This window comes from Erinaceus europaeus, chromosome 6 (genome assembly GCF_950295315.1).
Source record: "Erinaceus europaeus chromosome 6, mEriEur2.1, whole genome shotgun sequence".
Lineage (NCBI taxonomy): Eukaryota > Metazoa > Chordata > Mammalia > Eulipotyphla > Erinaceidae > Erinaceus > Erinaceus europaeus.
Genome location: NC_080167.1, coordinates 8,480,543 through 8,493,184, shown reverse-complemented (window position 1 = coordinate 8,493,184; position 12,642 = coordinate 8,480,543). Strand labels below are relative to the sequence as shown.

Below are 12,642 nucleotides of genomic sequence, written 5' to 3'. Positions count from 1 at the left end.
AAAGATAAACACCTGCAGACATGCTTCACCAGCAACCCCTCTGCAGGTGGGAGCCCAGGGGCTCAAACTGGGATCCTTACGACTGTCCTTACACTTTGTGCCATGTGGGCTTAACCTGCTGCGCTACCACCCGGCCCCCTTTCCTGTTTTTCTAGGCATAAATGCATCATGACTTTTCTGGCAACCTCCATCACATATGAAATACAAAAGGAAATCTTTAAAATATATATAAAGCGATAGTTTCAAATTAACCAGTAGTTGCAAGTTAGCTCTAGCAGAAGCAGCCTCCTGTCTGAGACAAATGGGCAAGAGTGAACCTAAACCAACCCTTACACAACAGCTACTTAAATATTACAGTTCACAGAGCTGATCCTCAGGATGGAAAAGGTTCCTGGATTTGTGTGGAAATCGGGCAGCTAGAAAGACAGAAGCAGAACGCCCCAAGAGGGTGATGGTTGGTTCCTACTAATACAGACCAGCTGGAATTTGACCAAAGAGAGATGGCAACAGGTTTGGACGCCAAACTGAAATCAGAGGTGATTTTGCTAAGTGAAACAGGCAAACAAAACCGGCTTTCAAAATAGCCCATAGAGCTGACAGTAATATGTTCAACAATAGTCAGGTCAGTCCTGAGTCTGTCATTTCAAGAGTCCATGCACCTGTTCCTATGTCTAGAAAAACCATACCCAAAACTATGCCAAAATGACAACAGGTCCCCAGAGGTTTGGTGCGCAGGAGAGTTATTTTTTTATTATTTATTATTCCAGAGAATGGTAGCTATTTTTTCAAACCTAAATCGATCTCCTCATTTATTTTTTGATAGTATGGTGTCTGTAGAAGAAAGGAGACGTTGGGTATTGAGCCCAAATACAAAAGCGTTTCGGAAGCCCTGGACCCGCTCTCACCTGACCTGGCCCGCTCTCACCTGACATGTGGACGTTGCGGAGGCAGGTGAGGGAGGCGTTGAGGCGGGCACACTCCTCCCGGTTGGCTCCGTACTTCTCCACAGTCTCACACACCTGTTCCTCTGTCATCTCCAGCAGCTCCTCCAGGCTCAGCGGGCCGGCAGTGAGTTCCTGGGAGGGCAAGGTGGAAAGGCGAGAGGTGGGTGAGGGCCGGTGCTGTCCTCTGACACCGCCCAGAGGAAAGCCCGCTACTTGGCATCAAGGCTGGATCTGAGTCTGGGGGTGGCGGGTGGGGGGTGTTTAGCCAGGGTTTGGTGTCAGCTCTGGCGCTCACCAGACAGGTGACATTGGGCACGTCACTGAACCTCTCCGAGCCTCACTCTGCTCATCTGTAAAATGGGAGCCTTAAGTGCACTTGATAAGGCGGCCTGTGCATTTGCATGAGAATCCGCATGCAACCTCTCTGCCCCTCTGGGCAGGGCCTTGTCTCCCACTGCCCCAGTGTCTCCCGCTCAGCGCATACAGCACAGACTTGTCCCCAAGCCAGAGTGGCCCAGGACAGAGCAGAGCTGGGAAGCCCACATCCCCTGACACTGCCTCTCAGGCCACCAGGTATTGGGCTCACGGGAGGGACTTTGGGAACCCTAAGTAGAAAGGGGCTGAGGCAGGAAGAATGGGGAGGGGAGCGACTGGGTGGTGGTGCACCTGCTGAGCACGTGTTGCCATGCTCAAGGCCCCAGGTTTAAGGCCTCAGTTGCCACCTGCCGGAGGCAAGCTTCTCAAGTGGTGAAGCAGTGCTGCAGATGTCTTTGTCTCCCTCTCTATCTCCCCTTCCTTCTTGAGTCCTCTCTCTCTCTCTCTCTCTCTCTCTAATAGATAAAATATTTTAAAAAGAGATCTGCAGAGTGGGGAGAGGAGAGGGACATCTCTGCAGATATGGCTGAGGACAGCAAAGGCAGGTCTCTGAGACACAGGGTCCTGTGCAGGGCCCTCCACCATGACCAGCAACCTCCTCCTCCCCCCAAAACCATGTTCCCTAAACATCAATAACATAATGCATTTTGAAACATGCCCAAACTCTTTTTAGGTGTGCATCCATTAAAAAAAAGAGGAGGGAGTCGGGCTGTAGCGCAGCGGGTTAAGCGCAGGTGGCGCAAAGCACAAGGACCGGCATAAGGATCCCGGTTCGAGCCCCGGCTCCCCACCTGCAGGGGCGTCGCTTCACAGGCGGTGAAGCAGGTCTGCAGGTGTCTGTCTTTCTCTCCTCCTCTCTGTCTTCCCCTCCTCTCTCCATTTCTCTCTGTCCTATCCAACAATGACGACAACAACAATAATAATAACTACAACAATAAAACAACAAGGGCAACAAAGGGGAATAAATAAAAAATAAAATAAAAATTAAAAAAAAGAGGAGGCTTCATTTTATAGTACTTAGCAATACCAGTATTTTTTACACTTTCTATTGTTGTCACTTAAGAGTTTTAGCTACCAAGGGGGAGTGGGTAGATAGCATAACGGTTATGCAAAGAAACCAGGGCTCCTGGTTCAATCCCCTGCACCACTATAAAGAAACAAACAAGAGTTTTAGGTACCTAACCATGGGGGGGGTGCCCACAGTAATACTGTGGAGTACGTCTGCCCTCTTGTGGGTAAGATGTGATTGATACAACAAAAAACACACCGCTCTGCGTGAAAGCGATTCAGTCACTGGGGCAGAGGCAGGGAGAACAGAACAAAAGCTGAGTCACTCTGAGGTCTCACAACCCGGAGCACATCACAGGGAAACCCCATTCTAAGAAAAGTGATGCTGGGATCTATAGAAATACAAAATGGGGTAAGTGCACGTGGCACAAAGCACAAGGACCCGCATAAGGATCCCCCAGCTCCCCACCTGCAGGGGAGTCGCTTCACAGGTGGTGAAGCAGATCTGCAGGTGTCTATCTTTCTCTCCCCCTCTGTCTTTCCCTCCTCTCTCCATTTCTCTCTGTCTTATCTACAACAATAATAAAAAAAAAGGGCAGCAAAGGGGAAAATAAATAATAAATAAAATATAAAAAAGAAAGAAAGCACAAGGTGCATGGGGGGGGAATTTCAACACAAAACAATTCATTCTCTGTGCTATAAGTTGTCTTGTGCATTCTATGATTCTTTCTTCTTTTTTAAGTATGAATTAGTTATTATGGAACAGAGAGAAAGAACGCAAGAGGAAAGGAAGGAGAGGGCAGGGCACCGCTCAGCTCTGGCATAAGGCGGTGTCAGGGAACAGAACCTGCAGCCTCTGGGGCTTGTGAGCTGGGGCTCTAACAGGCTGAGCTCTCTCCCCTGGTCCTTCCTGGGCATTTTAAGACTATCATTCATCTAAAAGAGAACATTTCGGAAGTTATAGTGAGATCACAAGTGGAGAAAACCTTAACAAACCTGGGCCAAAGGAATCACTGTGCTTTTGTTTGATGGTAACACTAATAGTACATGAAATGAAGGACTGCGTTAATGCTTCTTGTGGCATTTTTTAATATCACAAATGCTGTATAGTTACTTTTATCATCATCATGAGTCTAACAGGGACACTGAGTACAGAGAGGTTAGACCACATATCTGAGATCATGCAAGTAAAAGTTTAAAGTGAGGCAATTCTCCCTTGGAGCTTTCTCCTTGGTGCTAGCTCTTCCACAGAGGAAAAGCGCCCTCTGCTGGACACTGAGTGAACTGCAGGCAGAGACTGGCAGGCCAGCTGGGTCCCCACCTGGAGCTGGGAGCCTTGGACTGGACAATCCCAAGACTGACAAGAGCTCAGGCACCGCAGGGAAGTGAACGTGTTCACCCCTCACGAGCAAAGCCGCAGACCTTAGCTCTATGAGGGGGGATCTGGAGGGCGGCAAGAGCAAGTTGACTGCCACCACTGGAAGTTCAGTTTGGTGTGGAAATCAGCAACTGTGAATTTTCAAGGAAAGTAGAGATCTGTTTCGGTGTTTGTTTGTTTGTTTGTTTGTTCTTAATGCAAATTTTCTGAGTTCTACCAGTCAGGCAAAAATTTCTGTGCATCAGTTACTGCAACCAGCTTCCCCTACCCACCTGCCCCACCGTTCTAGGAGATTTGTCTTGACTTACTCTCCTCATTTGATAAATAACAGGGCTCCAAAGCCTCCAAGAAGAGTTCTGGGCTGTGCAGACAAAATGCATGGTCCTGTCATTCTAAGGATATACAGAGTCGAACAAACGGGCTGGGGAGACAGCATAATGGTTCATCAAAAGGACTTTCATGCTGGAGACTCCAAAGTCCCAGGTTCAATCCCTCACACCACCATGAGCCAGATCTGAGTAGAGCTCTGGTCACTCTTGTTCTGTATGTATCTCTCTCTCTCTCTCATTAAAAATAAAAATAGGGGGCCAGGAGGCAGTGCACCGAGTTAAACACACATAGTACAAAGCTCAAGGACTGGCACAAGGATTCCAGTTTGAGCCCCCTGCTCCCCACCAGCATGGAGGGGTCACTTCACAAGTGGTGAAGCAGGTCTGCAGGTGTCTATCTTTCTCTATCTTCCCCTCCTCTCTCTATTTCTCTCTGTCCTATCTAACAACAACAAAAATGGGAAAAAATGGCCACCAGGGGCGGTGGATTCATTGTGCAGGTACCAAGCTCCAGTGATAAGCCTGGAGGCAAAAAAATAAAAATAAACACATTTAAAAAAATACACAAGCATGTGATGGGAGGGGAGATGGAGGAGGGTGGGCTCTAACTCAGGATATTTAGATCTTGTGGAGTCAGAGACCTAGTCAGGGGCCTGGTCTGAAAAGCAGAAACAGTGGAAGAGAATGTCAAGTAGGAAGCACAGTGAACAGCGGCACTGGGGGGTGGCCCACCAGTTGAGCTCCCACGCTCCCACGCTCCCACGTGCAAGGCACTGGGCCCCGCCTGTGGGGGATGGAGCTTCAGTAGTCGAGAAGCAGATCTGCAGGTCTCTCTTGGGGTCTCTCCACCTCTCTCTCCTTTATCTTCCCATTCCCTCTCAATTTCCCTCTGTCTCTATCAAAATTAATAAATCTAAAAAAACATGTGCAAGGGCTTGGGTTCAAGCCCCTGCTCCCCACCTGCAGGGGGGAAGCTTTACAACAGTGAAGCAGGTCTGAAGGTGTCTCTCTTTCTCTCCTCCCAATTTGTCTGTCTATACAAAATAAGCATAATATTATATATATTTTAAGAGTGGCATAAGCTAGTGAGTGGCAGAGCTGAAAGAGGTTCTAGGTGACCGTGTGGGACAGTATCAGGGACCTCGCCCCCTCTCTGTCCCGGGCCTCCTCCCAGGCCTGGCTGGGAGTCAGCGCTGAGTGGACGGTGGTCACCTCCAGGACTTCCTTGCGCATGTCGACGATGCGGAACCAGTGGCGCAGCTGGGGAAAGCTGTCCAGCTCCGCGTTGCGCTCCGGAAGGGCAACCTTCTTCTTGCAGGACAGCTGCCGGCTGAAGTACTTGACCAGCTTGCTCTGCAGGGACAGAGGGCACAGGGACACAGTTTAGCGGCGCTGCAGCAAGAGAAGCCAGGAACCCCACCACCCCGTCTGGCAGAACCCCACCCAACTGGTCTACCACATTGGGGGGGGCATCAATGTCACAGGAGTGGGACCCACTGACCTTCCCACTCCCCAAAGCTCTGCCTCACATCTTAATCTACAGACCCCGAGTGAGCAAGAAACATGCACCATGGCAGATGCACATCTGGTTAAGCGCACGTGTGACCAAGAGCAAGGATATGGGTTCAAGCCCCAGTTCCCCACCTGCAGGGAGAGAGACACTTCAGGAGTGGTGAAGCAGGTCTGCAAGTGTCTCTCTGTCTCTCTCCCTATCTGCCCTCCCCTCTCAATTTCTTTCTGTCCTTTTCAATAAAGTAGAAAGGAAAGGAAAGGAAAGGAAAGGAAAGGAAAGGAAAGGAAAGGAAAGGAAAGGAAAGGAAAGGAAAGGAAGAGGGGAGAGGAGAGGAGAGGAGGGGAAGACAAGAAAGGAAACGAAAGGCAAAGAAAAGAAAAGGGAAGGGAAGGGAAGGGAAGGGAAGGGAAGGGAAGGGAAGGGAAGGGAAGGGAAGGGAAGGGAAGGGAAGGGAAGGGAAGGGAAGGGAAGGGAAGAAAGATGGAAGGGAAGGGAAGGGAAGGGAAGGGAAGGGAAGGGAAGGGAAGGGAAGGGAAGGGAAGGGAAGGGAAGGGAAGGGAAGGGAAGGGAAGGGAAGGGAAGGGAAGGGAAGGATGCCATTGGAAGCTCTGGTGGATTCAAAGTGGTAACACTATTGCTGGACCCCTGATCTCCAGAACTGCTGGGGAATGAATCTGTGTTCTTCTTAAGCCACTGAGTTTGTGAAAATTTTATGGTAGCCATAAGAAATGTGAGTAGCTGGGAAATCAGGACTGAAGCTGAGCTGCCCTCTCACTTCTTTTGGGATAGAACGCCACCACCATCACCACCCCACTGGTGCACCGCTTTGCCAAACCCAGGGGCAGGTGGCTTCCCTGGGGCCCAGCCAAGACATGGAATGACCAGGAATGCCTTCATCTCTTGGCTCCGATTTCTTCCAGATATGCTGAAGCATCAGGTGGGCTCTCCCTGCAAGGCTCAGCAGGCAGCTCCTGGCTTCCAGGACCCACTACCCACCCCACCCCCAGACTGAAGTATCACTTACAACATGTAGAAACCTTTACAAGCATCTTAGTCCACCCAGTCACCGTGAATCACAGTTCAACACAATACTGACGCTAAGAAAGCTTAATTCATTAAGAATTGGAGGAAAACCAAGCAAGACCATGGTACCATGTGAAGGCAGGGGCCCTGCCCAGATCCAGCCTTCCCCTTCTGCGTGTGTGTGTGTGTGTGCTTGCTTGCGTGTGTGTGTGTGTGCGAGCACGCCCTGTCCAGCCATGGGCTAAGACCTGTCTCTCCAGGCACAAGGTGACAAGCCAGCTGTTCTGTTCAAATGCAGAGGTTGCTTTAGGGTGGTTTTCTGAATGTTCGATTTCCTTTACTGCAAGCGTTCGATCATAATCTTTTCCCTGACATTTCTTCTTCCTTCAGAAGTAGAAATGCACTTTCAGGTCTTTGCCCCTAACAATTTCTCTCTTCCTGTCCTCTGAGGGATGGGGAGGGATCTGGGTGGCCCAGCCTGGCTCCCTTGTGACTCCTGAACCAGATGCTACCAGGCTTAGTCACCTACCTACTACGCAGCCCATGGGTGGATGTGTGCAAGGGGTGTGCGTGTGGTATGCTTTCTGTGTACTTGTGTGAAAGCAGCCTCACCGTGCTGGCTGGGAGTGAACACAGAGCCCAGAAGAAAGCCGGCATTTTCTTTGTCCTTTTACGCCAGCTCCCCCTCCCCCAGTTCCTCACAGAAATAAACAGCTGCCAAGCCCTGTCGGCTTGATTAATTAGTCTGAAAGATCCAGTCCTCCTTTCTCTGCTCCATGCTACCATTCTATCTTTCTCTCTCCCACCCCTCTTTACCTCCCCCCCCATCCCCGCCTCAGGTAAGCAATCACAACACCGTCAAAATCTGATTTCTGCTTCCACCCTTCCCCAATTCCTGTTCAGCTCCACCACCAGAGATGTCATCCTACCCTTGCCCAGAGACTTTTTTTATTCCTTTTTCTAATTTAAGTGCTGTTTCAGTTCATGCACGAGCTTGTGTGAGTTTTAGCTCAGCACGTTTTGGATGGTGCAGGTTTGTAAAAGACTTTTGACTTGCTTCTAGAAGGCTCCTGTAAATGAGGACACATCTTAGCACTCTCAGGGACAGCCTCCAGACAGGGCTTTCGTGAGACCTGTTTTTAAAGTGTCTGCATTTTCTTGTTTTCTTTTCTTAAATTAAAAAACAACAATGGGGGCTGGGTGGTGGTGCACACAGTTAAGTGCACATAGGACCATGTGCAAGGATCTGGGTGCAGGCCTCCACTCCCCACCTGCAGAGGGGATGCTTCATAAGAGGTGAAACAGGCCTACAGTAGGTGTCTCTCTTCTACAGGTGTCTCTCTTTCTCTCTCCCTCTCTATCTCCCTCCTCTCAATTTCTCTCTGTCCTATCCAATAAAATAGAAAGAAGGGGGGGAAAGGGGGGTGGTCACCAGGAGCAGTGGATTCATAGTGCTAGCACAGAGCCCGTGATAACCCTGGTAGTTATTTAAAAATAATAACGGGGGGCCTGGTGGTAGCACACCTGGTTAAGCACACATAGAGTGAAGCACAAGGACCAGCACAAGGACCCAGGTTCAAACCTCTGGCTCCCCACCTGCAGGGAGATCGCTTTGCAAGCAGTGAAGCAGGTCTGCAGCTGTCTTTCCTTCTTTCCCCCTCTCCGTCTTCCCCTCCTCTCTCATTTTCTCTCTGTCTTATCCAACAACAATAACAATAGCAGCAACAACAACAAAACAGAAAAAATGGCCACCAGGAGCAGTGAATTCATAGTGAGGCACCAAGCCCCAGTGATAACCTTGGAGGCAATGAATGAATAAACAAACAAACAAACAAACAACAACAGCAAATACAGCTCCCCATCCTTTCTTTCTTTTAAGAAAAAGTAGGTATGGTCAGAAGGACAGATTCTCAAGAAACCTCATCCCCACCCCAGCCCCACTTTTGTGATCCTAGAATCTAGAAGCACCTTCTTGATGTTGATTGATTTGTGCTTCCAAATGTCAAAAACATTTCCCTGCCTAGTGGTTTTATTATTTCTTTTCATTTAATTACCCTTATTAAATCAACTTTGTATTGCAAAGATGATGAAATGCTTTGGGTAACTGTTGAAACTGAAGACAAATGTATCAGGAAGCACTTAACTGTGTTTTTCTCAGCCTCTCCACAGTGTCTCCCACTGTGTGTACCTTTCTCTCTGCTCTGTCTGCATGCACCACCTTCCTCAGGTTAATGATGTTCATCTATACATCTCTAGCCCTTAAAAAAACAACTTCTTTATGTCTCAGAGTCCCTCCAGAAGCCTGGGTCCAGGTCCATCTCATTTTAAAAGGATTTACTGGGTCAGGAAGACAGCTCAGAGCGAGAGCTTCGGACTTGGATGCATGAGTCTTGGGTTCGACTTCCAATGTTCCATGTGCCAGAGCTCATGCAAATAAAACTAAGTAAATCTCCTTCTTTTAATGTATTTGCTAATTTGTTAATGCTTGCATTGTACCAGAGTTTCAGATGGTCCCCAGGGCTCTCAGTGAGGTGTTCCCCTACCCCCCCCCCACCCTTTACAGAGAGATGCAGAGCTATTTGTTTCCCTTAAGCTGGAGAGTCGCGGCTGCCTTAGAACATGGCATGTGCATCCATTATGTTATGTAGAAAAATGAGAGAACGGGGAGTCGGGCAGTAGCGCAGTGGGTTAAGCACACGTGGCGCCAAGCGTAAGGACTGGCTTAAGGATTCTGGTTCGAGCCCCTGGCTCCCCACCTGTAGGGGTGTCACTTTACAGACGGTGAAGCAGGTCTGCAGGTGTCTATCTTTATCTCCTCCTCTCTGTCTTCCCCTCCTCTCTGTCCTATCCCACAATGACTACATCTATAACCACAACAATAATAACTACAACAACAATAAAAAACAACAAGGGAAACAAAGGGGGAAATAAATACCAAAAAAAGAAAAACGAGAGAACTTGGGGTCCATCCCCAGCAGTGCCTGGTCCTCTGCAGGTGGTGAGGCGGTGCTGTGGTATCGCTCATGGAGGGGCATTGGGAGAAACTGAGCAGACAAATCAATGCTAACAAGGGTCAGGGGTCATGACCTGAGATCACACAGGTGCACAGAGATTGCTGGGAGAAACCCAAGTCCTAGAGAGAATTCAGCCATGAACCTACAGCACAGATTCGCCCAGTATTGTTGACTAGCAACAGCTGCCGACATTTAAAAGCTAAGGCTACTTTAGGTTGGGGAGATATGCAGTGGTAGCACACAGGACTTGCCTGTAAGAAGGGCCCAGTTACACCCCAGAGCTGATCGGTGCTCTAATTGAAAACAAAGGGGGAAAAAAGAGTATTTCAGGCCAGAGTGACAGCTCACCTGATAGAGCAGATATCTATCCATGTGAGTGACCCAGGTTCAAGTCCCAGCACCACATGGGAGATGTCATGGCACCGAAGGAAGCTCTGGTACTGTGGTGTCTCTCCCAGCCTCACCCCCAAGATGCTATAATCACACAAGTTCAAGGCCCCTGGACCATGAGAGAGAGAGACCGAGAGAGAGACACACACAGAGACAGAGACTGAGACTCAAACGGCATTCCAATCATCTGCACAAAGACCTGCTCACAGCAGTGAAGTTCCAGGTGCGTGCAGGACCACTGGCGTCCTGTAGGTGGCGCATGGCCTCCTGTCCCACCGCAGTCTCCACTTTTTCCTACTGCAGCCCCACCAGGCTGAATATGCACCTGTCACTTATCAATACGTTTTCTGGTGATGTCTAAACCCCGTTTTCCACTTGGAGAAACCTGGACTACCAGTTAAAAGCTTGAGTTTGGTACTGAGGCAAGAAAAGAACAAGAGGAAGCTAGAAATTTTGTATTTTTCCAGAAGGCAAAGGAGTACTCAAGGAAGGCACATGGTAAAGTCTATTTTTTATTGGATAGAGATGGAGAGAAATTGAAAGGGGAGGGAGACATACAAAGTTAAAGAGAATGAGATACACCTGCAGCACTACTTCACCAACTGTGAAGCTTCCCACCCTGCAGGTGGGGACCAGGGTCTCTGTGCATGGTCAAGTGTGCACTCAACCAGTTAAACCACTGTCCAGGCCCCACTTATCCCCATCACCTTCTTTTTCAAGAAGATTTTGTTATTATTTAAATCATATGAGAGAGAGAGAGAGAGAGAGAGAGAGAGAGAGAGAAAAGCCAGAGCACCACTCAACAAATGCTGTGCTGGGGACTGAACCAGGAGTCTCAGGCATGCAAACCCTGTGCTCTATAAGCCAAGAAATTTCCCCAAATATTTTTCTTTGTGTGTGGTTTCCTGTACCTGGGTAAAGAAAGGGCTACAGGACAGAAAACAAAGCAAAAGACAGAAGGGAAGGTGCTACAACTACCTTATTTGAAAGCCTGCTCTGCCATCTCAATAGGTCAGACTTGATGCACACAGAAATAAATGAGAGAAAAAGATTTATAATCCTTTTGGCATTTTCTGTTCCAAAACTCTAAATTGAGATTCCAAATAAAAACTGTTCTGGGTACATTAGCTCAGTCATTGTGGCACCCTTGCAAAGAAGCACAGATCTACCCAGAATGGCAACTTTCATTTGCTACTTGATTAACGTGAATGAATTTAATCTTAACTTGGGAAACATTGAAAAACATTAATCACAGTGTTAAGTGCCCTCAAAAAGGCTTGCTAATTTCTTTTTAAGGCCCAGAGTTGTGTAGTGCTTCAAACTCAAAGATCTTGTTGGGGAGATAGCACAATGGGCAGGGTAACACAAGTGCCTTATGCCTGAGGTTTGTTTGGTGGCCCTGGGTTCAGTTCCTGACACCACCATAAACTAAAGCTGAGTGGTACTTGGACTAATGTAAATAAATAAATAGTCAGGCGGTGGCATACCTGGTTGAGTGCATATGTTAGAGTGCACAAGGATCTTTTAAATGTATAGATGGGGGGCCGGGTGGTGACACACCTGGTTGAGTGCACATGTTACAATGCTCAAGGACCCAGGTTCAAGCCCCCAGTCCCCACCTGCAGAGGGAACGCTTCACGAGTGGTGAAGCAGTGCTGCAGGTATCTCTCTGTCTCTCTCCTATTCTATCAACCCCTCCCCTCTCTCAATGTCTGTCTGTCTCTATCCATTAAAGAAACAAAGATAAAAAAAAGAAAGTACAGATGGCATCAGTAGTCTTTGCCCCTAGTGATAGATATATATATATATTTTAATTTTAAATATTTTTACTTATTTATTTCTTGGATAAAGACAGAGTGAAATTGAAGGGGAAGGGGAGGGGAAGAGAGGCAGAAAGATATCTGCCAGCCACACTGCAGAAGGGGACATCACATCCCCCCACCCTCCCACTCCCGTCGTGCACATGATAAATCAGGCATAATTTCCAGGTGAGCTGTCTTGCTGATCCCTATAAAGAGGATCTTTGAAAGACTCCGCAAGAATGAATCAACAGCCACCTTAGCTCAGGGCCGACTTCAGCCTTACTCCTGGGACAGAGCTGGGCCTCTTTGGCTGGTAAGGACCAAAGCCCTTTCCAGGGAAGCCAACCTGAAGGCAAAGGAGTCCCATCGTCTGATTGCAGGTGTTTCAGACGGGAATCAGCCCACCCTTCCCTCTTCTAGGTCTCCATCAGAATCTTGACCTTCCTTTCAGCTGGAAAGGGGCACGTAGGAAAACAAACAGGCCCTTTAGCCTGTGTCCTCCCAAAGGAGCTGCCTTTGACCAGGACCTTGCTGTGGAGACTCAAATCCTTTCTTCAGCCACGCCCCTGACTCAGCTTTGCATTCCCACTTTGAGAAGCAGGGGAGGGTGAAATGAATTAGATCTGATAATCTCTGTGTCAAATGTCCAGAGTGGTGGTGCAGGTGGAGGGGGAGAGGGCAGAGTAAGAGTCATGCTAGCAAGGAAAGGAATGAAAACTTCACTCATATGTACAGTATTAAAAAATTACAGTGCTAGGTATATATATATATTTTTTTACTGCTCCTGGGATGACTTTGTCATTCTTATTTCAGAGTAAGAGAGGGGAGGGGAGGGGAGGGGAGGGGAGAGGGGAGGGGAAAGGGGA

The 12,642-nt window shown here is 48.4% G+C and overlaps 1 protein-coding gene across 1 annotated transcript in view; it reads right to left on the bottom strand.

Annotated features, from left to right (window-relative positions):
* The window catches only part of KSR2 (kinase suppressor of ras 2), a 387,866-nt gene that overhangs the window by 270,330 nt on the left and 104,894 nt on the right, over positions 1-12,642 (bottom strand). The window contains exons 2-3 of the mRNA XM_060193018.1: positions 5,247-5,387; positions 926-1,076 (exon numbers count right to left, since the gene is read on the bottom strand). Coding sequence (XP_060049001.1) covers positions 926-1,076; positions 5,247-5,387 — 292 coding nt within the window. The remainder of the gene's footprint in view (positions 1-925; positions 1,077-5,246; positions 5,388-12,642) is intronic.